The 20039-nt window shown below is 55.9% G+C and overlaps 1 protein-coding gene across 1 annotated transcript in view; it reads left to right on the forward strand.

The window, feature by feature from the left end:
• Hspg2 (heparan sulfate proteoglycan 2) overlaps window positions 1-20039 on the forward strand; it is a 99187-nt gene that overhangs the window by 77980 nt on the left and 1168 nt on the right. The window contains exons 61-98 of the mRNA XM_074079620.1: window positions 90-241; window positions 772-907; window positions 1023-1174; window positions 1382-1520; window positions 2117-2268; window positions 2463-2610; window positions 3610-3755; window positions 4128-4269; window positions 4650-4801; window positions 5181-5322; window positions 5444-5584; window positions 5872-6006; window positions 6243-6424; window positions 6851-7046; window positions 7198-7377; window positions 7650-7910; window positions 9060-9264; window positions 9787-9884; window positions 10261-10527; window positions 11878-11987; window positions 12121-12268; window positions 12351-12467; window positions 13056-13167; window positions 13878-14022; window positions 14108-14207; window positions 14337-14446; window positions 14556-14664; window positions 15157-15255; window positions 15621-15842; window positions 16120-16364; window positions 16718-16889; window positions 16979-17101; window positions 17205-17261; window positions 18603-18678; window positions 18776-18854; window positions 19011-19081; window positions 19247-19330; window positions 19845-19948. Of these exons, the coding sequence (XP_073935721.1) occupies window positions 90-241; window positions 772-907; window positions 1023-1174; window positions 1382-1520; window positions 2117-2268; window positions 2463-2610; window positions 3610-3755; window positions 4128-4269; window positions 4650-4801; window positions 5181-5322; window positions 5444-5584; window positions 5872-6006; window positions 6243-6424; window positions 6851-7046; window positions 7198-7377; window positions 7650-7910; window positions 9060-9264; window positions 9787-9884; window positions 10261-10527; window positions 11878-11987; window positions 12121-12268; window positions 12351-12467; window positions 13056-13167; window positions 13878-14022; window positions 14108-14207; window positions 14337-14446; window positions 14556-14664; window positions 15157-15255; window positions 15621-15842; window positions 16120-16364; window positions 16718-16889; window positions 16979-17101; window positions 17205-17261; window positions 18603-18678; window positions 18776-18854; window positions 19011-19081; window positions 19247-19330; window positions 19845-19948 (5409 nt within the window). The remainder of the gene's footprint in view (window positions 1-89; window positions 242-771; window positions 908-1022; window positions 1175-1381; window positions 1521-2116; window positions 2269-2462; window positions 2611-3609; window positions 3756-4127; window positions 4270-4649; window positions 4802-5180; window positions 5323-5443; window positions 5585-5871; window positions 6007-6242; window positions 6425-6850; window positions 7047-7197; window positions 7378-7649; window positions 7911-9059; window positions 9265-9786; window positions 9885-10260; window positions 10528-11877; window positions 11988-12120; window positions 12269-12350; window positions 12468-13055; window positions 13168-13877; window positions 14023-14107; window positions 14208-14336; window positions 14447-14555; window positions 14665-15156; window positions 15256-15620; window positions 15843-16119; window positions 16365-16717; window positions 16890-16978; window positions 17102-17204; window positions 17262-18602; window positions 18679-18775; window positions 18855-19010; window positions 19082-19246; window positions 19331-19844; window positions 19949-20039) is intronic.

The raw sequence follows: 20039 nt of genomic DNA on the forward strand, positions 1-20039 counted from the left end.
TCAGGGATCATGGAAATGTTGGGGGTGCTGCTAGGGGCCAGCGCCATCTTCAGCAGCACCCATGCCCTGCCTTCTGTCTTACCCCCCAGCCCAGAGTGTGGTGTATCCTGTCCGTATTGAGTCTTCCTCAGCCTCACTGGCCAATGGGCACACCCTGGACCTCAACTGCCTGGTTGCCAGCCACGCCCCCCATACCATCACCTGGTATAAGCGTGGAGGCAGCTTACCGAGCCGGCATCAGGTACGGAGGGCACTGGCACTGGCAGGAAGTCCAGGGAGATGCTCAGTACCTCGCTCTGTCCTCATTCAGTCATTCGACAAGCAACAGCATCCTTGCTAGATAGTCTTGGACTGGCACTGAGGACACAGATACATCCTGCTGATCTCAGCTGGGTCCACGTACCTACTAATTATCCCTGAGAAGCTGCACAGGCTGTATCCTGTGTCTGGCACTGCTGTCCTAGTGAAGTAAGACAGGTGTCTTTTCTCAGGCAGCTTGTGGTCTAAAGGATGGTAAATATGCTAAATGATGACACAGTGTGACAGCAGGGACACAGTGCAGGGTGGGGGGGGTCAGCAGTGGTCTGGAGGGGGTGGCATGTGGGAATAGACTCGAGGCTCCATCTAAGCGGGCCCAGAGGCAGGCCATGTGCCACACCAAGTCTCAAGAAAGCACTGAGCCCACCAGGGGCACCCAACACCAGCTAAGGGGCAAGGCTCCCAAGATGGAGGTGCCACCCCCCCACACACACTGCCACCTGCTTCCTCCAGATTGTGGGCTCCCGGCTGAGGATCCCTCAGGTGACTCCAGCAGACTCCGGCGAGTACGTGTGTCATGTCAGTAACGGTGCCGGTTCCCAGGAGACTTCACTCATTGTCACCATCCAGGGCAGTGGCTCCTCCCACGGTGAGAGTGAGGAGGGCAAGGGATAAGACAAGTGGGTGCAGGGGGAGACCAAGGTTCCCCACACCATCACTGTTGTCTAACTTTGGCTGTATTGTCCCTCCCCCTCTGTCCCCAGTGCCCAGTGTCTCCCCACCAATCAAGATTGAGTCATCATCCCCCACAGTGGTGGAAGGACAAACCTTGGATCTGAACTGTGTGGTTGCTGGACAGACCCAGGCTACCATCACGTGGTACAAGCGTGGGGGCAGCCTTCCTTCCAGACACCAGGTACTGAGTAGAGCATGGTGGTGGGGTGAACCCCTGGCCTCCCAGAATGGGCAACACAGGGGCGGTCCTAGGCTCCTCCTCATGCCCTGGACACCCCAGCAGACTGGGCCTTTGGCCGACAGAAGGCAGCCTCCACAGGCCTGACAAGGGAGGCCTGAGCCAGCCACCCACCTCTCTCACTCCCTGTCCCTCCTCATTTGCCCTCAGACCCATGGCTCCCGCCTGCGGCTACACCAGATGTCTGTGGCTGACTCGGGGGAGTACGTGTGCCGGGCCAATAACAACATCGATGCCCAGGAGGCCTCCATCGTGGTCTCTGTCTCTCCCAGCTCCAGCAACCCCTCCAGTGAGTCTGACCTTGTTCCAGGAAAGCAATGGGGACACAGGTTACGGCGTCCTCTGGGCGAAGGAGCCCTTGGGTTAGAGCCCTCAGACCTTTCTGGGAGTCAGGGAGAGGGCTCTGCAAAGTGTGCCTGAGTTCAAATCCTGCCTGTGCCAGTAAGAGAATGAGAAGTGACTCTTCTCTCCTGAGCTCAGTCTTCTTGTCAATAAAACGGAGGCACTGATCATTCCCACCTCACCTACCTTCACTAATACGGTGTCCACTAGCTATGCCTGGCAATTTAAATTAAGTAAGGCTTAAAATTCCATCTCTAACCTTTCAAGTGTTCGAGAGCTCAAGAGCTCATGTGCTAAGTGGCACTGTCTTGCATGGTGCAGAGAAAGGGACGTTTTCATCACCATACGAAGTGTATGAATTTGTGAAGGTCAAATGTCTTTGTACTCCTAAGGCACTCAGAACAGTACCTGGCATACTCTCAGTGCTTAATAAGTGTCCACCAGGACTATCCCCGGGACATTGGATTTACCATGGTGAGGATCCCACAACTCCATTCCCAAATCTGACTATGGCCAAACTGTGACCTGCCCCTGTGTCCCCAGCCCCTGTCGGAGCTGTGCCTATCAGAATCGAGTCATCATCTTCACACGTGGCTGAAGGGCAGACCCTGGATCTGAACTGCGTGGTCCCTGGGCAGGCCCATGCCCAGGTCACATGGCACAAGCGTGGGGGTAGCCTGCCCACTCACCATCAGGTATGGGGTGGGCAGGAGATGTGAGGGCTGCCACCAGGGGCTCTGGGTAGCTCTGCCCAGGAAGGAGGCCTGGGACCCCCAGAGGGGAGCTGTGCCCACCTGGGTCAGAGGTTAGACCCTGGCCCCAAGCCTTCAAGGGCTCCTGGTTTGCATCTTACACTGCTCTTCTATCTCTGTGTCCTGCCCATGCTTAGGCCCACGGCTCAAGGCTACGGTTGTACCGGGTGTCCCCAGCTGACTCAGGTGAATATGTATGCCGCGTGCTCGGCAGTTCTGGCCCCCTGGAGGCTTCAGTCCTGGTCACCATCGAGGCTTCTGGCTCCAGTGCTGTACATGTACCTGGTGAGGGTCCCTGCATGGAGCTGGGAAGTTGAAAGAGGAAGAGAAGGAAGTGTTTTTTGGTACCTGGAGACAGTGACCCCTTTGATCCTAGCCTGCCTCCCACCCACTCTTGCTATCCCAGGGTGGAGGGGTCAGACCCTGTGGGGTAGTTCCTGTCCCTCTCACAGGCCTGAGAGTCTGGTATCTGTGGACTTGAGTCCCAGCTTCCCTGTCCCTACTCTGAGATGTTGCACAGGGGACTTTGCCTCTCCATGTGTCACTGTAAGTGCTTCCCCTCTGTTGTCTAACTATAGACAATTCCTCTAGTTCCTTAGAGCCTAGACATGAACCTCTGGTGTGTTACAGTGTGTCTCAATATTACCTCCTCATTGGTCATAGCAGTATATTAGGACCAAACATATGTTATCAAACCTGTCATGATGTCACGAAAGTCATTGCTGTGATGGGGCTATGTACTTAGGGTTTTCTGAAGTGGATCAATTAAAAGGAAAACATGCAGGAATTACAGCCCTGGGGGCCCCACGCTGTGGCATGCATCATGATAGAGCACGGATTACAGAGTTAACAACTCCCCAGGGGCTCCCTATTCTAGTTACACGTTAACTCTTTTCATCCTCCCAGAGCCCTTGCAGGTAGGATAATTATTCTCTCCCTTTTACAGATGGGGAAACTGAGACCCAGAAAGTAGCTTTCTGACGATTATGCAACCAATAAATAGCATACCTAGGATTTGAACCTGGGCAGTCTGGATTCTTAGCAAATCCATACTGAAATTTGGGAAGTGTTAGTGACCTATGTTCCCAGGCAGCTCCCAGCACCCCGGGGACCAGGGCTCAGGACCCTCCATCCACAGGTGGCCCAGCACTCCAGGCCTGAATGGGAAGGGAGAGAAGCCGCTCCCCAGTGGCCTCTGGTCTGCACATCAGGGCACCTAGGAGAGGGGCTGACGTACTGGGTGGGGGGCCCAGCCCACTGACCCTTGCTGTGACCTACTCCCAGGTGGAGCCCCACCCATCCGCATTGAGACCTCTTCTTCTCGAGTGGCCGAAGGGCAGACACTGGATCTGAACTGTGTGGTACCCGGGCAGGCCCATGCCCAGGTCACATGGCACAAGCGTGGGGGCAGCCTCCCCGCCCATCACCAGGTACAGGGCCTGGAAAAGGCAGATGCATCCTCCTTTCCCAGCCCAGCAGTCCCTCCCAAACCCAACCCTGAATAGAGGGTGGCCCTAGAGAGTGGGGGGTTGTCATGTCATAGCACATCACTGGAGTGGTAAGCACACCGGGCATGGCAGGGCCACCACCACCACACAGCACCTTGGTGCAAAATGGAGAACAGCGTTTCCTTAAGACCTTGACTTCCTCCTCTCAGAAGGAATGTAACAAACCTATACTCCATGTTGTCTAAGGCCTGAGAGAGGCCTGGATAGCATGTGCCTACCCGCCACCGGGGCCACGGGTGCCACAGGTGGGAGCATCTTCCAGCCCTCCCTCCTCACACGCTCTCTACCCTGCAGGTCCACGGCCCCCTGCTGAGGCTGAACCATGTGTCCCCGCCTGACTCCGGCGAGTATTCATGCCAAGTGACTGGCAGCTCAGGCACCCTGGAGGCTTCTGTCCTGGTCACAATTGAGGCCTCCAGCCCAGGCCCCATTCCTGGTGAGTGGCAAGGGATTGTAGGCAAGGCCAGATCTTGGGGTCCTCCCTGACCTTGCTGCTCCCTGCTCTCTGGGCAGGTTCTTGTTGCCTGGGAGTGGGGTTTTCTGTGGCAAAGGACCAACCCCACTTGAGTTTTGTCCCAGACACCACTGGTCAGCCTCCAATCAGCTGAGTCTGGGTCCCTGATCCCTGGACCCTGATAGTCATCTAGCCCTTTCCTCAACCAGGAGAGCTCTGCCCTAGGTCTTAGCACATCTCAGTCCCAGGGAGGGGAGACCTTAAGTCAATGTAGCCCAACCATGTCATTCACCTCCAAGAGGACTGCTGGCCTTGAGCACCACCTCAGGAGCCTTGCCTCTTCCCCACCTCTGTGCCCACAGCCCCAGGACTGGCCCGGCCCGTCTACATTGAGGCCTCCTCCTCCCATGTGGCTGAGGGGCAGACGCTGGATCTGAATTGCGTGGTGCCAGGACAGGCCCACGCCCAGGTCACATGGCACAAGCGTGGAGGCAGCCTGCCCGCCAGGCATCAGGTATAGGGCCCAGGTGGGGAAAAGCCCAGGACAGGCAAGGTCCCCCCTGTAGTTTCAAACTTCTCGCAAGCCTCATGCAAATTCCAGCCTGCTCCAGGACACAGGGACAAGTCACCTATCAGAGAGAGCTCCTTAGGCTTGTTGCTAAGAGACCTGTGCTTTTCCCTCCAAGATCTGCTGTCAAATCACTGGTTTACTCTTCTATAAAGAAGCGGGTTGGACTTCTAATATTCTGTGACTGGAGCTCCCTCTAGCCCCACCAGCTGGAGCCCAAGTTCCCGAGACCCCCCAAAAAGCCAAGTACTAGCACAGCCTCACTTGGGGACTTGCCCTGTCTCAAGCACTCTGACCTGATGACTTCCCCTCCTCCCTCCGACAGACCCATGGCTCCCAGCTGCGGCTTCACCACGTCTCCCCTGCTGACTCTGGCGAGTACGTGTGCCGCGTGGTGGGCAGCTCGGGCCCTGTACAGGAGGCCTCATTCACAGTCACAATCCCACCCAGTGCAGGGTCTTCCTACCGTGAGTGTGGGGGATGCCATGAGCAGGGGGAAGGGGAGGACGCTGGAACCCGGGAAGGGCCTCTCTGAGTGGAACCAGCCCATTCCCACTGAGCCTGGCCCTCTGCTCCCTTGGCCTGCAGGCCTCCGGAGCCCTGTTATCTCCATCGATCCACCCAGCAGCACCGTGCAGCAGGGCCAAGATGCAAGCTTCAAATGCCTTATTCATGAAGGGGCAACCCCCATCAACCTTGAGTGGAAGACCCGGAACCAAGAGCTAGAGGGTGAGCTGCCAGGCAGTGCAGGCTGGAGGCAGGTGTGGGGGCCACCAGGTATGAGTATTGGGGCGGAAGGCTGATTACACCAAATTCATGTGAGGCCCTGGGTAAGGCACAAACTCATCTATCTGGTGAGGGAGCCTCACCAGGAGACTCCAAGGACTCCTACCTTCTGCCACTGTGACTTAATGTCACATATCCAGGTCCTAGGGGTTCACCATCTAGCAGTGCAGAGGTAGGAGAGAGGCCAGGTTACCCTCCTTGACCTCCACTCCCTCAATGCCACCCCACAGACAATGTCCATATCAGCCCCAACGGCTCCATCATCACCATCGTGAGCACTCGGCCCAGTAACCATGGGGCCTACCGCTGCGTGGCCTCCAATGCTTATGGTGTGGCCCAGAGTGTCGTGAACCTTAGTGTGCACGGTGAGTGGGCATCAACCCAAGTCTCTGCTTCCCTGTTTCCAGCCCCGCTTCTCAGTCAAATCCTCCAGGTTTAAATCCCTTTTGGCCACTGCCTTCCTCTTGGGCAGCCTCTGTCTCTAAGACATCAGAGGGTGAGAAGACAAGTGCCCACCCAGCTGGTATTCAGCTGGGGGCTGTGACATGCGCGTGACCGGCAGCCCTGTGTGTGGGTCAGTGATTGTCATTCCTCTGGGCAGGACCCCCTACACTATCTGTGCTCCCTGAGGGCCCTGTGAGGGTGAAAATGGGAAAGGACATCGCCCTGGAGTGCGTCAGTGCGGGGGAGCCCCGCTCCTCACCCCGCTGGACCCGAGTTGGAACTCTTGCCAAGATGGAGCCACGGACATATGGGCTCATGGACAGCCACACAGTGCTGAAGGTGAGGTCAGGGCCTCTCCAACTCTGGGTCTGAGGCCCCAGCCAGGACTTGTCTTGAGCCTGGAAGAGGGTGTGATGAGTGGATGGAGAGAGGAAAGAAGGGATGGGGAATGTGATGGTGAGTAGATTGGAAGATAGGAAAGAGGAAAAAGAAAGAAAGCTGTGTGTATGTATGTAATCCCGGCACTCAGGAGGCTGAGGCAATAAGATTTAGGCCAGCCTGGGATACATAGCAAGACCCTGCCTTAACAAATCAAAAAGGAAAAGGAATTAAAAATGGGTAGAAGGGTAGGTGGGTGGGTTGATAACCAGGGGGATGGAAGGACTAATGGGATGTCATGAGGGGAGCTAAAAACAAAGGGAAGGGGTTCAGGTCAAAGGCCCCCCACCATACCCCTATGACTTCCCCCTCCCTGCTTTCTTCTAGATTTCATCAGCGAAACCATCAGATGCTGGGACCTATGTGTGCCTAGCCCAGAATGCCCTGGGCACAGCACAGAAGCAGGTGGAGGTGATCGTGGACACAGGCACTGTGGCCCCAGGGGCCCCCCAGGTTCAGATTGAAGAAGCTGAGCTTACCTTGGAAGCTGGACACACAGCCACACTGCGCTGCTCTGCCACAGGTATAGGCAGGGGTGGGCCCACAGGGCTGGCAGAGCAGTGGTGCCCAAGGCCCTGAATTGTAGACACATGAGGTCTGAAGATGATGTCATGCCTGGGAAGCACCCATTTAGTGGTTCCAATGGAGGGACAGTGCAGTGTTCTACCCCACAGGCAGCCCCGCGCCCACCATCCACTGGTCCAAGCTGCGCTCCCCACTGCCCTGGCAGCACCGGCTGGAAGGCAACACACTGATCATCCCCCGGGTGGCCCAGCAGGACTCGGGCCAGTACATCTGTAATGCCAGCAGCCCTATCGGGCATGCCGAAGCCACTGTCGTCCTGCACGTGGAGAGTACGGCACCTGTCCTGTCCTTGGGCTTCCCTTTGTGTTGCATGGCTGTCTGTGTCCCTCCACCAGGCTCCTCCCCAGCAGAGCCCCAGAAGCCTCATCCAGAGGATCTCAGAACTTATGCTTGCTGCCACCCACGTCCCCTCCTGGGCCCTTTGTGCTCTTCGTCCCCAGTCCTCTGGGCTTCCTTAGTCCTTTGTCCGGTCACCTGGACTAAATACTTGCTACTATCCTGACCCACCCTCCCCACCTGACTTCTGTGCCCTCTCTCCCAGGTCCACCATATGCCACCATAGTCCCAGAGCGTGCCTCAGTGCGGGTAGGGGAGCCAGTGCAGCTGCAGTGCCTGGCTCACGGCACACCTCCGCTGAACTTCCAGTGGGGCCGCAGTGGTGGAAGCCTCCCTGTGAGAGCCACTGCTAGAAATGAGCTGCTATATTTGGAGCCCACAGGCCCGGAGGACTCTGGCACCTACCGCTGCCAAGTCACCAACAAAGTGGGCTCGGCTGAGGCTTTTGCCCGTGTGCTTGTGGAAGGTAAGCAGCCAGGGCCCAGGGTGGGCAGAAAGGGGGTCAGCTTTCCTTTAGGCCCTTTGATGACCACACCATGAACACTTGGGGACCTGCACTTGGGGTACTAGGGCCTCCTTCCATTACCCACTCGCAGTGCCCTCCAAGGCCTGGGGCAGCCTGGGAGGACACCACTGTCCCCAGCCCTGTAGCTCTCATTGCCACTTCCTTCCCTGCCTGACCTTCCACTAGCAAAGGAAGCCACTGTTTGCATAAATTGCCCAGCCTGCCTCACCTGCTAGAGGACAAGGATGCTTAGAACGGTGCCTGAACCCAGTCATCCCAGCAGCTCTGGGCTTGTCCATCCCAGGTCGGGTAAATACTTGACACTGACAATCATAAGTGAGTGAAGCCCAACCCTAGCATGCCCCGGGCTCCAGTGAATCTCTGAAGAACCTAGCATCTCCATGGCCTCCTACAAAGCCACATGAGGGCATCTGCACCCCAAATTCTAGAAGCAGTGAAGTATGTAGCTCACGGGTCAAGAGGTGGACTCCAGAACAGGTCTACAACTTTGACCACATCATCTAGCCTTGAGTCTCAGTTTCATCTGTAAATGGAGAGAAAATGTCTCCACACAAGCTGAGTTAGAAAGATACACAGCTGTAAAGCTCACGGCTTATGGGGCACTCAGTACACAGTGACATACCTCTGCACCCACCCACCTGTCCCAGCACACATGGGCATCTTCACATGGCCATGCCCATGGAATCTCTCATTTTCAATTGCAGTCAAAACAGTCTTTCCTGTCCTTGCACTCTTGTCGTGGTCTGTGCTCCCCACTTAAGGGCCCAGAGCCAGGAGGCAGAACCCAGCAACCCTTAGGCCTCTGTGAGACACCTTTGTTCCCTGGCCAGAGAGGCCACCAGAGAATGTGGGGGTGAAGTTTTCCTGGATGCCTGAGGGGGCATCAGGGACATGAACACACACTTGCATGCAGAACCTTAAGAATCCAGACGTGGTGGCACACATACATAGTCCCAGCTACTGAGTTGTGAGGCTGAGGCAGGACGATCACTTGAGCCCAGGAGTTCAAACCCAGCCTGGGCAACATAGTGAGATCCTCCTGACTCAAAAACAAAACCAAACTGCATAACCTCATTTGTGTCTCCTCAGACTCTTCCAGCTCTGTCCCAGGTACCTCGGTCCAGGCAGGATCCGTACCCTCCGTGCACGTCACTCCACAGCTGGAGACCAAGAGCACTGGGGCCAGCGTGGAGTTCCACTGTGCTGTGCCCAGTGATCAGGGAACCCAGCTCCGCTGGCTCAAGGAGGGAGGTCAGCTGCCCCCTGGCCACAGCATACAGGATGGGGTACTCCGGTGAGTGGCAGTGAGCCAGGAATGGACTCAGGCACCCAGGCCCAAGGCTCATGTGTAACTGAGTTACATCACCTGTCTAAGGAGCCAACCTGAAGCCATCTCTGTGGACAAGTCACCTGACCTCTCTGAGCCTCCGTTTTCTTGGCTCTCCGATGGGTTGCGTAAAACTGAAATGTGATTGTCTAACGCACTCAGCTTATGCCTGGTGTTCACAGCTTCAGGAAACAGTGGCCTGTGCTCCTGTGGTTATGAGAGGAGGAACAAGAACAACTCTGGAGCCAGATACTAGCAAATGAACCCAGAGCTAAGCTGCGCAACTGGGTAACTGTGCGACTTTGGCCAGTGTGACAATGAGCTCTAGCACAGAAGGTCTTTGTTAAAATGGATGTGATACCCCCCACCCTGCCTGCCTGTAGGTTGCTGGAAGCTGGCCGTGTGCTGATCTGTGGTTTTAACTCTCACACAACTACAAAGCCTTCACAATAAGTTTTTCTCCCTGACATCATTCTTTCCTCTTTACAGAATCCAGAACTTGGACCAGAGCTGCCAAGGGACATACATTTGCCAGGCCCATGGTCCTTGGGGACAGGCCCAGGCCAGTGCCCGGCTAGTTGTCCAAGGTAAGAAGTGGCTTCAGGACTCTGCTAAGAGCAGGGAATGGGGTGCAGGGCTCCAAATCTGCTCTCCAGAAGTGCCCTAAATGTACAAGGGCAAAGACGGTTATTCTATTTTACCTGTGTGTGCCTAGTATAGCAGGGGGTCTTGATAAATACTGCAAGAAAGAAGAAGGGAGATGGGTGTATGAGTGGATGCTCAGCAGAGCAGTGAAGAATGAATGGGTGAACACTTGAATGAGTACACGAATAAACAGAAAAACACACAAGGAGGTTTGCGAGTGAAACTGAAAAGGAGAGTCAGGCGATGGACAGTGCCCAGGGCTCTAGGCAGTCTGCAGCCTCCTGGCCAGGCTGACACTCTGCCATCATCCTCCCCTAGCTCTGCCCTCCGTGCTCATCAACATCCGCACATCTGTGCAGACTGTGGTGGTTGGCCACGCTGTCGAGTTCGAGTGTCTGGCGCTAGGGGATCCCAAGCCTCAGGTGACATGGAGCAAAGTTGGGGGCCGCATGAGGCCTGGCATTGTGCAGAGTGGAAGCATTGTCAGAATCGCCCACGTGGAGATGGCCGATGCAGGGCAGTACCGCTGCACGGCCACCAATGCTGCTGGCACCACCCAGTCCCATGTGCTGCTGCTGGTACAAGGTGAAGGCCATTAGGGGGAGGGGACTGGAAGCCAGACAGGGATTCTTGTACTGCCATCTCCCCCTCCCCTGCCTCACTCTTCTTTCTCACTGCCTTTGGATGTTCTGCATTGTATATTTAGGAACCAGGTTTTCTAGCAAATGGTGGCAGCAGAGGGTGAGAGAGAATGTTCACCTGGGGCAGGCTGCAGAGTGGGACCATGGGGTGTCAGGAGGGAAAAAGATCTGTAGTCCTCAGCACAGGGAGTGCCTTCTCTGATAGGGGAGAAGTGCAGCCCAGTCCAATGGCAGACATAACAGAAAACAGCCATCATGAATCCAGGTGTGGTGGCTCACGATTGTTATCCCAGATAAGAGGGAGGTGGAGGTCAGAGGATCATGGTTCAAGGACAACCCAGGCAAAAAGTTTGCAAGACCTCAGGTCAGCCAATAAGCCAGGCATAACAGTGCATGCTTGTGATCCCAGCTACACAGGAGGCAATAATAGTAGGATCAGGGTCCAGGCCAGCCCAAACAAAAATATCTAAAGCAAAAAGGGCTGGGGTAGGGGCTGGCAGAGTGGCTCAAGCAGCTGGCAGAGTGGCTCAAGCAGTTAGAGTGCCTGCCTAGCAAGTGTGAGGTCCTGAGTTCAAACCCCAGTGCTGCCAAAAAAAAAAATCCAAAAAACTAAAAAAGGAGTGACTCAAATAGAATACTTGCCTAGCAAAGCAAGCTCAAGCTCCTGAGTTGAAATCCCTGCACCACACCAAAAAAACAAAAACAGGCATCATAGAAAGTAAAACAAGGACAAAGGGTTATAGGTAAAAGACAGACAGACATAACAACTGTTTTCTTTTAAGGCAATTCCTTCTTACCCTACACCTTGTGACTTGTCCCCAAACTCACTCACCTATCCTGTCTTTTTTTTTTTTTTTTTTTTGCAGTACTTGGGTTTGAACTCTGGGCCTACACCTTGAGCCCACTCCACCAGCCCTTTTTTGTGATAGGTTTTTTTCAAGGTAGAGTCTTGGGAATTATTTGCCCTGGATGACTTTGAACCACGATCCTCCTGATCTCTGCCTCCTGAGTAGCTAGGATTACAGGTATAAGCCACCCGTGCCCAGCACTTTATCCTGTCTTAATGCCCCATTCTCAGGTCCTGAAAAGGCTGCACAGTATTCTGCCCAGGTGCAGTGAAAGGAGTCTTAGGTGACAGTGAAATGCATGTGTCCCCGAGCCCTGACTCTGTCCTCTGTACCATGATGATGCCTCCCTAAGAGGAAGCATGAGGAGTAGATAAGCCAGGGCACAAGCTGGGCACACAGATGGTGGCTGTCCTCACACTGATAGCCTGTGTCTCATCCCCTCTCAGCCTTGCCCCAAATCTCAACCCCCCCGGAGGTCCGTGTGCCTGCTGGCTCTGCAGCCGTCTTCCCCTGCATGGCGTCAGGCTACCCCACTCCAGACATCACCTGGAGCAAGGTAAATGGTGGGCAGGGCCAGTGGATGTGCCTCCAGGACCTGGCACAGAGTAAAATGCCAGCATTGGAAGGTGGGCCTGAAACAGAGGTGGGAGGCATGGCCGAGGCCAGGCCCTCAGTGCCGATGTTTGCAGCTGGATGGTGACCTGCCACCCAACAGTCGCTTAGAGAACAACATGTTGATGCTGCCCTCGGTCCGGCCCCAGGATGCAGGCACCTATGTATGTACTGCTACCAACCGGCAGGGCAAGGTCAAAGCCTTTGCCCATCTGCAGGTGCCAGGTAAGATGACACCACCCTCAGCTGGCAGTGTCCCTCCCAGTCCCCGGTGGGCCTCCTCTCTAACAGTGCTGTCTGCCAACAGAGCGGGTGATTCCCTACTTCACCCAGACACCCCACTCTTTCCTGCCACTGCCTACCATCAAGGATGCCTACAGGAAGTTTGAGATCAAGGTCACCTTCCGGCCTGACTCAGCCGATGGTGAGCAGGAGAGGGGTGCTGGTTTAGGAAGGGAAATCTTGTGGCATACCTGCCATTTAACACCTGGCCTCCCTCAGGTTGTGGACCTCCCACACTGGGCCCTCTCCTACCTCCTCGCTTTGCCATCCCACCTCTGTGACATCCTGGCATCCCCATGGTCCCTCTGCCATGTGTCCAGCCCTCCTGTCCCATCTTTCTATCCCGCTCTGCCCCCTTCTCCCTCCTTCTGCCATCTCTCACCCTTTCCTCCTCTCTCTCTCTCTCTCTCTCTCTCTCTCATATCTCTTGCGGGTCTCTGACTCTCACTCTCCAGGCCTCCTCCTCTACTCGGGTGAGTCTCTGCCTCCCTCGCCTCCTTCAGGCAGACCACGGAGGGTGCATGAAGCAAGTTCAGGTTCTGTCCCAGAACTGTCAGCCAGGCCTTTCTGCTTAGGCCATTGAGCCTGAGATTGTGAGCAATTCCTGACCATATGAGTGTGCCAAAGGGAGGGTCAGAGTGGAAAGTCTCAGAGCTTGGGTAATTCAGAGGCAGGGTGACAGGGAACCTGTGGCTTGAGGAGAGGCCCCTCACACAGCTGTGCCCCTCAGGGATGCTGCTGTACAATGGACAGAAGCAGATCCCAGGGAGCCCCACCAACCTGGCCAACAGGCAGCCTGACTTCATCTCCTTCGGCCTCGTGGGTGGAAGGCCTGAGTTCCGGTGAGACCTTTCAAGCCCTGCCTGCAAGGGGAAGGACAGGCTGGGAGACTGGACACAGAGCTTTAGTGGGGCATTCCCTGGCCTGGCTGAGTTATATAGAGGAGGTGATTCTGAAGGGAAGAAATGTGGTTGTTACCCTCAGTGACCACCAAATTTGCTGGTGTAGACACAATGTGCCCATCGGGTAGAGGAGGGAGCAACTGAAGACGTGGGACTGCTGCAAGCCAGGATTCACTCATTCGTTCATTCACTCACTCACTCGTCTAGCAGTAACTTGCTGAACAGCCACCATGAGCCAGCCAATGATCCAGGCATACACAGAGATTGAGTTCTGCCCTTGGGGACTATTACTCCAGTTGGGGAGACAAGCTATAAATACAGGAAGTGAGGTCATTACAGAGGGGGCTGCCCTGAGGTGCAGTGGAGCCGGGTGCTCTGCAGGGCCCTGAAGCTAAGGAGCCGCCCCCCACTCCCAAGGGCTGCTCTGGAGAAACTCCCAGGAACAGGGTGGGGATAGGAGACTGGGGAAAGGGGTCAGAGTGGGCTGGCTGGGCCAGGTGACGGGGGAGGACAAGGCAGGGACAGGAACTAGAACAGAGCATCCCAGAGCCTAAGTACAGGAAATAGTCGCCCTCTCTGGAGCGCCCACTGAAGCCCTTCCTACAAACCCCTCATCCTGGCTCTCCTGCCCTCCGTATCCCATGGAGTAGGTTTGACGCAGGCTCTGGCATGGCCACAATCCGCCACCCCACACCACTGGCCTTGGGCCAGTTCCACACTGTGACCCTGCTGCGCAGCCTCACCCAGGGCTCCCTGATTGTGGGCAACCTGGCCCCCGTGAACGGGACCTCCCAGGTGAGACCTGGCCCCAGCCCCTATTCCCAGTCCCCAGCTCACACCTGCCCAGTCTGTCTGAATGCTAACTTCCCCACCTTGCCAGGGCAAGTTCCAGGGCCTGGACCTGAATGAGGAGCTGTACCTAGGTGGCTACCCTGACTATGGTGCCATCCCCAAGTCAGGGCTGAGCAGCGGTTTTGTGGGTGAGCCCCTCCCCACCAACCAGGGCCAAGGCTCTTCTGGGAGCTGGGGAGGGCACTTCCGGGTGTGGGTTGGGGCAGGCAGGCTCCCTGCACCCCTGCCCTCACTCATTCCACCTGCCCGCCCCCCAGGCTGTGTCCGGGAGCTGCGAATCCAGGGCGAGGAGACAGTCTTCCATGACCTCAACCTCACAGCACATGGCATCTCCCACTGCCCCACCTGCCGGGACCGGCCCTGCCAGGTGGCCCCACACCCACATACTGCCTGGCTGCCCTGAGCCAAGGCTGGCCCCTGTGGGATGGGGGGAGGGGTAAGCTAGCCATAGCATGACTTCTGGGGCTGCTTTGCAGAATGGGGGCCAGTGCCATGACTCGGACAGCAGCAGCTACATGTGCATCTGTCCAGCTGGCTTCACTGGGAGCCGCTGTGAGCACTCGCAGGCCCTGCACTGCCACCCAGGTGTGTACCCCACCTCTGCCAGCTGTGTGCCTCTTTACGGCCACCCACCCTCTTACCTGAGTGCTTGAGACTCCTCCCACAGCAGTCCCCCAGGCTCTCTCCCTAGCCCAGTCACCGCTCCCTAGGTCCCTACCACCATCCCATCCTGTTACCCAGGTGCCCATCACCCTCCTCTATTGCCCAAGTTCAAGACGCAGGTCAGCGCCCCCACGCTGCAGCCTGTGGAGTGGGTTGGGGATGATGTGGATAACAGTACTGAAGGCCCTGGGACTGTGTGGGCTGTGTGCCTCACACCCATGGTCACCCCTTCATGCCCCACAGTCCTGGCCTTTTCTGGACACACACACACTGCCTCCTAGGCAGTCCTCCCAGGCTGGCCTGGCCCTAAGAGTCAAGGCCCCCAAGGAGTGATGGGCAAGGTTTAGGCACCAGAGTCCCCCTCTCCTGCCTGAGTCACCTCAGTGTCCTCCTCACTGGCCTCTGTGCCCCCAGAGGCCTGTGGGCCTGACGCCACCTGTGTGAACCGGCCTGACGGTAGAGGCTACACCTGCCGCTGCCACCTGGGCCGCTCTGGAATGAGGTGTGAAGAAGGTGAGTAGAGTCAGGTGTCAAATCCCGGGGTCTCAGCGAGAGCTGGGCAGGGCTCTCTGATGCCATGGCAGGCCCAGCGATAAAAATTTTCCTGAGCTAGAAAATCTCAAAATCGTCTGGCCACACTCCTATCCAAACTGAGTCCCTTATGTGAGGCCCCCAAAGAGGATCCTAGGGGTCCTTGAAGCCTGACCGGCAGAACTAGGACCAAGGGCTCCTGGGCACAACAGTTGCTGCCCAGCTGCTCTTTGGGCTCTGGGATGGGGAGTGAGGTGGGCTAAGTTCCCAGGGGCAACCTGAATAGCTGGGTCCTACCTGGGATCCCACCAGCCCCACCAACCTTGGCTGAGCTGTGGTTGCTATAGGTGTGACAGTCACCACCCCATCCATGTCGGGCTCTGGCTCCTACCTGGCACTGCCTGCCCTCACCAACACACACCACGAGCTCCGCCTGGATGTCGAGTTCAAGCCACTGGCACCCGATGGGATCTTGCTGTTCAGTGGGGGGAAGAGTGGGCCTGTGGAGGACTTTGTGTCCCTCGCGATGGCTGGCGGCCATGTGGAGTTCCGCTATGAGTTGGGCTCAGGTAAGCACTGGGTGCCAGATGCAGGTGCTGAATGCTAAGCTCTGTACCCTCCTTGGCTCTCTATGCCCAGTTGAGGCATGAAAGAATAAGCTGAGAACCCAATATCCCTGTCCCTTCACGGTCCTCTGTGTGTGTGACATTAAGCAAACCCTTATTCATGCAATCCTCATGGGGACCCAAAGGCTGTGTGGGAAGTTCTCCCTCTGCTCAAGTCTCTGGGGAGGGCAGGACCAGGTCACCTTCTCCAGTGCCCAGCCCTGCCTGATGTTCTTCCCAGGGCTGGCTGTCCTGCGAAGCCCCCAGCCAGTGGCCCTGGGCCGCTGGCACCGCGTGTCTGCAGAGCGCCTCAACAAGGATGGCAGCCTGCAGGTGGATGGGGGGCGCCCTGTGCTGCGCTCCTCACCAGGCAAGAGCCAGGGCCTCAACCTGCACACCCTGCTCTACCTGGGCGGTGTGGAGCCTTCTGTACAGCTGTCCCCAGCCACCAATGTCAGCGCCCACTTCCGCGGCTGTGTGGGCGAGGTGAGGAGCAGCCCCAGAGGACCAGTGGGAGGGAAGGGAAGGGTACAAACTGAGCCCACCTGCCACTCGCTGGGAGCCCTGGGACCATACCCTTCCCCTCTGAGCCTTAGTTTTCCTCATCCATAAAATGGGGATAACAGCACCTGCTTTGAGGGTTGTACTGATGACTGATTACACAGAGGGCAGGGCATTCCTGGCACACAGTCAGCACTTGACATCCCTCACGGAGGGTTCCACAGCACCACTTAGGCCTTGGTTCCCAGCCACCCTCCGCTGCATGCTGCTGTTGGCTGCCACACGTGCATCTCAGCCTCCTGCACCCCATTAGTCCCTCAGTGTCTCTGTGCCCACAGGTGTCTGTGAATGGCAAGCGGCTGGACCTCACCTACAGCTTCCTGGGCAGCCAGGGTATTGGGCAGTGCTATGACAGCTCCCCATGTGAGCGCCAGCCCTGTCGGAATGGTGCCACATGCATGCCCACAGGTGAATATGAGTTCCAGTGCCTGTGTAAGGATGGCTTCAAAGGTATGAGTGCCCGCCTGGGGTAGGAGGCCAAGGTGGTTGGTGGCACTGCCAATTCCTGCCTGCCCACCCACCTCTGCCCTGGCACGCAGGAGATCTCTGTGAGCATGAGGAGAATCCCTGCCAGCTCCAAGAGCCCTGTCTGCATGGGGGCACCTGCCAGGGCACCCGCTGCCTCTGTCTCCCTGGTTTTTCTGGCCCACGCTGCCAACAAGGTACCTGGCTCTGGCTCCTCTCCACCTCCCTGTTGGGGCCTTGGGACCAGACATACTACCCAGGTGTTTGTACATACCAACCAGCCCCCACTCTTCCCCACAGGCTCCAGACATGGCACAGGGGAATCTGATTGGCACCTTGAAGGCAGTGGAGGCAATGGTACGTACTCGCTGTGGCCAGCCAGGCCAGCCAGGTAACCTTGTCTGCGCCTTGACCTCAGTGTCTCAGCCTCCTTTTCCAGTTACCTACATCCTTAATTCCTGCCTCTAAGTGAAACAGGCCCCTGTGAATTCTTCACATGGGCACATCACTAGCTTTGTGACGTCAGGTGAGTAACTTAGCTGCTCTGTGCCTCAGTTTGCTTATGTTTGAAATGTTACTCATATAGTATCTTTCCACAAGACTTTGGATAAAAGTCTGTGTATAACAGTAAAATTGTTTACTACATTGAAAATTTAGAAAATGTGTGATACAGAGAGGGTGCAGAAGGTTAGGTTTTGTGAATCTTCTATCTTCTCCTAGGGTTGTTACAAGGGTTCAATTAAATGAAGTGGTGTTTGTAGCTAGATATTAAGTTCTGTGCACAGATACATAGTAGCTGCTTGGTAAATGTCAGCAGTTATCCTAATCCTTCGGTAGAGTGTTCCCTGGTTTTGTGGCCAGTGTTGGCCTGTGGGGTGTATGAGCAGGTAGGCTGGGATGGTGTAACCACACCCCCTATGACGACGGAGCAGAAAGCCCAGGATGCAGTCCTGGTTTCACATTTTTGGTCATTAACTACCCTAAGCCCATCTTCTCACCTGTAAGATGGAGAGAACAGGGATGGGGGAATGACTTAAGCAATAGAGCTCCTGCCTAGCAAGCAAAAAGCCATGAGTTCAAACCCCAGTGCCACCAAAAAAAACCACAAGCTCTGAGCCACTGATTGCCATGGACTGAGGTTACCAACTGCCCCAGTGTGCTCAGGATGGAGCAGTCTCAGGGATTTGTAGGCCTTGCAGAGACAAAGCCAGACAGAACATGACACAGTCATGTTATGGCAGGCATAAGACATACAGGATTTCAGAAGAAACCAGTTAGACTTACTAAAATATTTTTTAGATTCTAAATACATGGCCTTGTTTATTAACATTTAAATAACAAGATTGAGTGGTGGTCTTAATCGCTAATACAATTTCCAAACAATTCATGAACATAAACAATTTTTGGAAATATTTGCAATTACTGCCCTAGGACCTGTTACTACTACTTTGGTTGGTTCACTGACTAGATCTGTAATTGAAGGGACCGCCAAATGTCAGTGAGAAAGTGAGTGAAAATAGAGATATGATGACCAAGTTCAAGTTCACAGCCCCCTGAACTCTGTTGGTGTCCTTACGAGTATCAGGAACCACAGTTCAGAGCCCCCAAAAGTGGAATGAACAGGGGGGTCAGGAACTGACTTGGGACTGACACTTGATGCAAGCAGCAGGTGACTCACCAACCCCCACTCTCCCGCAGATGCCCCTGGGCAATATGGAGCCTATTTTCATGACAACGGCTTCCTAGCCCTTCCTGGTGGCATCTTCGCCAGGAGGTAAGATGGGCAGGTGTTGGTTGGAAGAGTCTGTGAGCCTGGGGTGGGGAAGACAGGAGTCTGGGACTTATGTTCCCTCACCCACTGCTCCCCATAGCCTGCCTGAAGTACCCGAGACCATTGAGTTGGAGGTTCGGACCAACACTGCCAGTGGCCTCCTGCTCTGGCAGGGTGTGGTGAGTGGGCATCCAGCCCAGGGTCTCAGGATTCCTGGGGTGGGAGACTGGCCTCCTGGCGGCCAGGGCAGTGGGGAGAGCAAGGCCAAGGCTGCAGCCCTCAGGGGCTTCAGCTGTACAGTAGGGGATACTAGAGACCCTGTGTTTCCCTGGCAGGAGGTGGCAGAGGCTGGTCATAGCAAGGACTTCATCAGCCTAGGGCTGCAGGATGGCCACCTGGTCTTCAGGTGAGTCCTGCCCCTTCCCCCCACCCCGCTTCCCTGGCTTCTCCCATGGGAAACTGCCAGCACCTCTCCCAGCACCTCAGCCACACACCACCCCTACCCGCACCCCCACCATGCACCTCCAGTCCTGCCCCCCACTCACACCTTCACGGGCCTGTGTTCCTGTAGCTACCAGCTGGGCAGCGGGGAGGCCCGCCTTATTTCTGAGGACCCCATCAATGATGGCGAATGGCATCGATTGATAGCACTGCGGTAAGGGAACCCAGCCAACACTAGTGAAAAGGGCTGTAAGTTCTGCAAGGGGACAGGACAACTCCACCATGGGCAGGGAGGAGGCATTGAGCACAGACAGATGGAATGTGAGCTCATGTGTGGGGAGAGCTTGCCAGGGACCGAGAACTCCAAGCCATACAGAATTCCACTGGGACTGAGTGTGGTATAACACACATGTAATCCCAGCACTGGGGAGGCTGAGGCAGGAGGATCTCAAGTGCAAGACCAGCCAAGGCTACACAGTAAGATCCTGTCTCAAAATAAAATAAAACAAATGAGCTCCACTGTAGTATAGGGGACCCCTGGGATGAAAGAAACCCAGGGGTCATAGGGCAGTGCTGGGAGGCTGGGTTTGCAGGGCTAGATCTCTTACCCAGTAGGGAAAGAAAAAGTACCCAGTAGAGGGGAGACTTGTCTGTTGGAATCAATGCCAAAAGAGGTTCTGAGGAGTGTGGGAATTTGGGGTGAGGGACCTGACCCAGTTTCACTGTAGAGAGGGCCGGAGAGGCTCCATCCAGGTCGATGGTGAAGAGCTGATCAGTGGCAAGTCCCCAGGTCCCAACGTGGCAGTCAACACCAAGGACAGTGTCTATGTCGGTGAGTCCTGAGCTGAGCCTCCATGTGGGCCGGGACAGGAGTGATTGTCCTACAGAGCTGGAGCCCCCTGGTGGGTCTGGCCTCCTGGGCT

The sequence above is a fragment of the Castor canadensis genome, chromosome 7 (assembly GCF_047511655.1).
Source record: "Castor canadensis chromosome 7, mCasCan1.hap1v2, whole genome shotgun sequence".
NCBI classification, from domain to species: domain Eukaryota; kingdom Metazoa; phylum Chordata; class Mammalia; order Rodentia; family Castoridae; genus Castor; species Castor canadensis.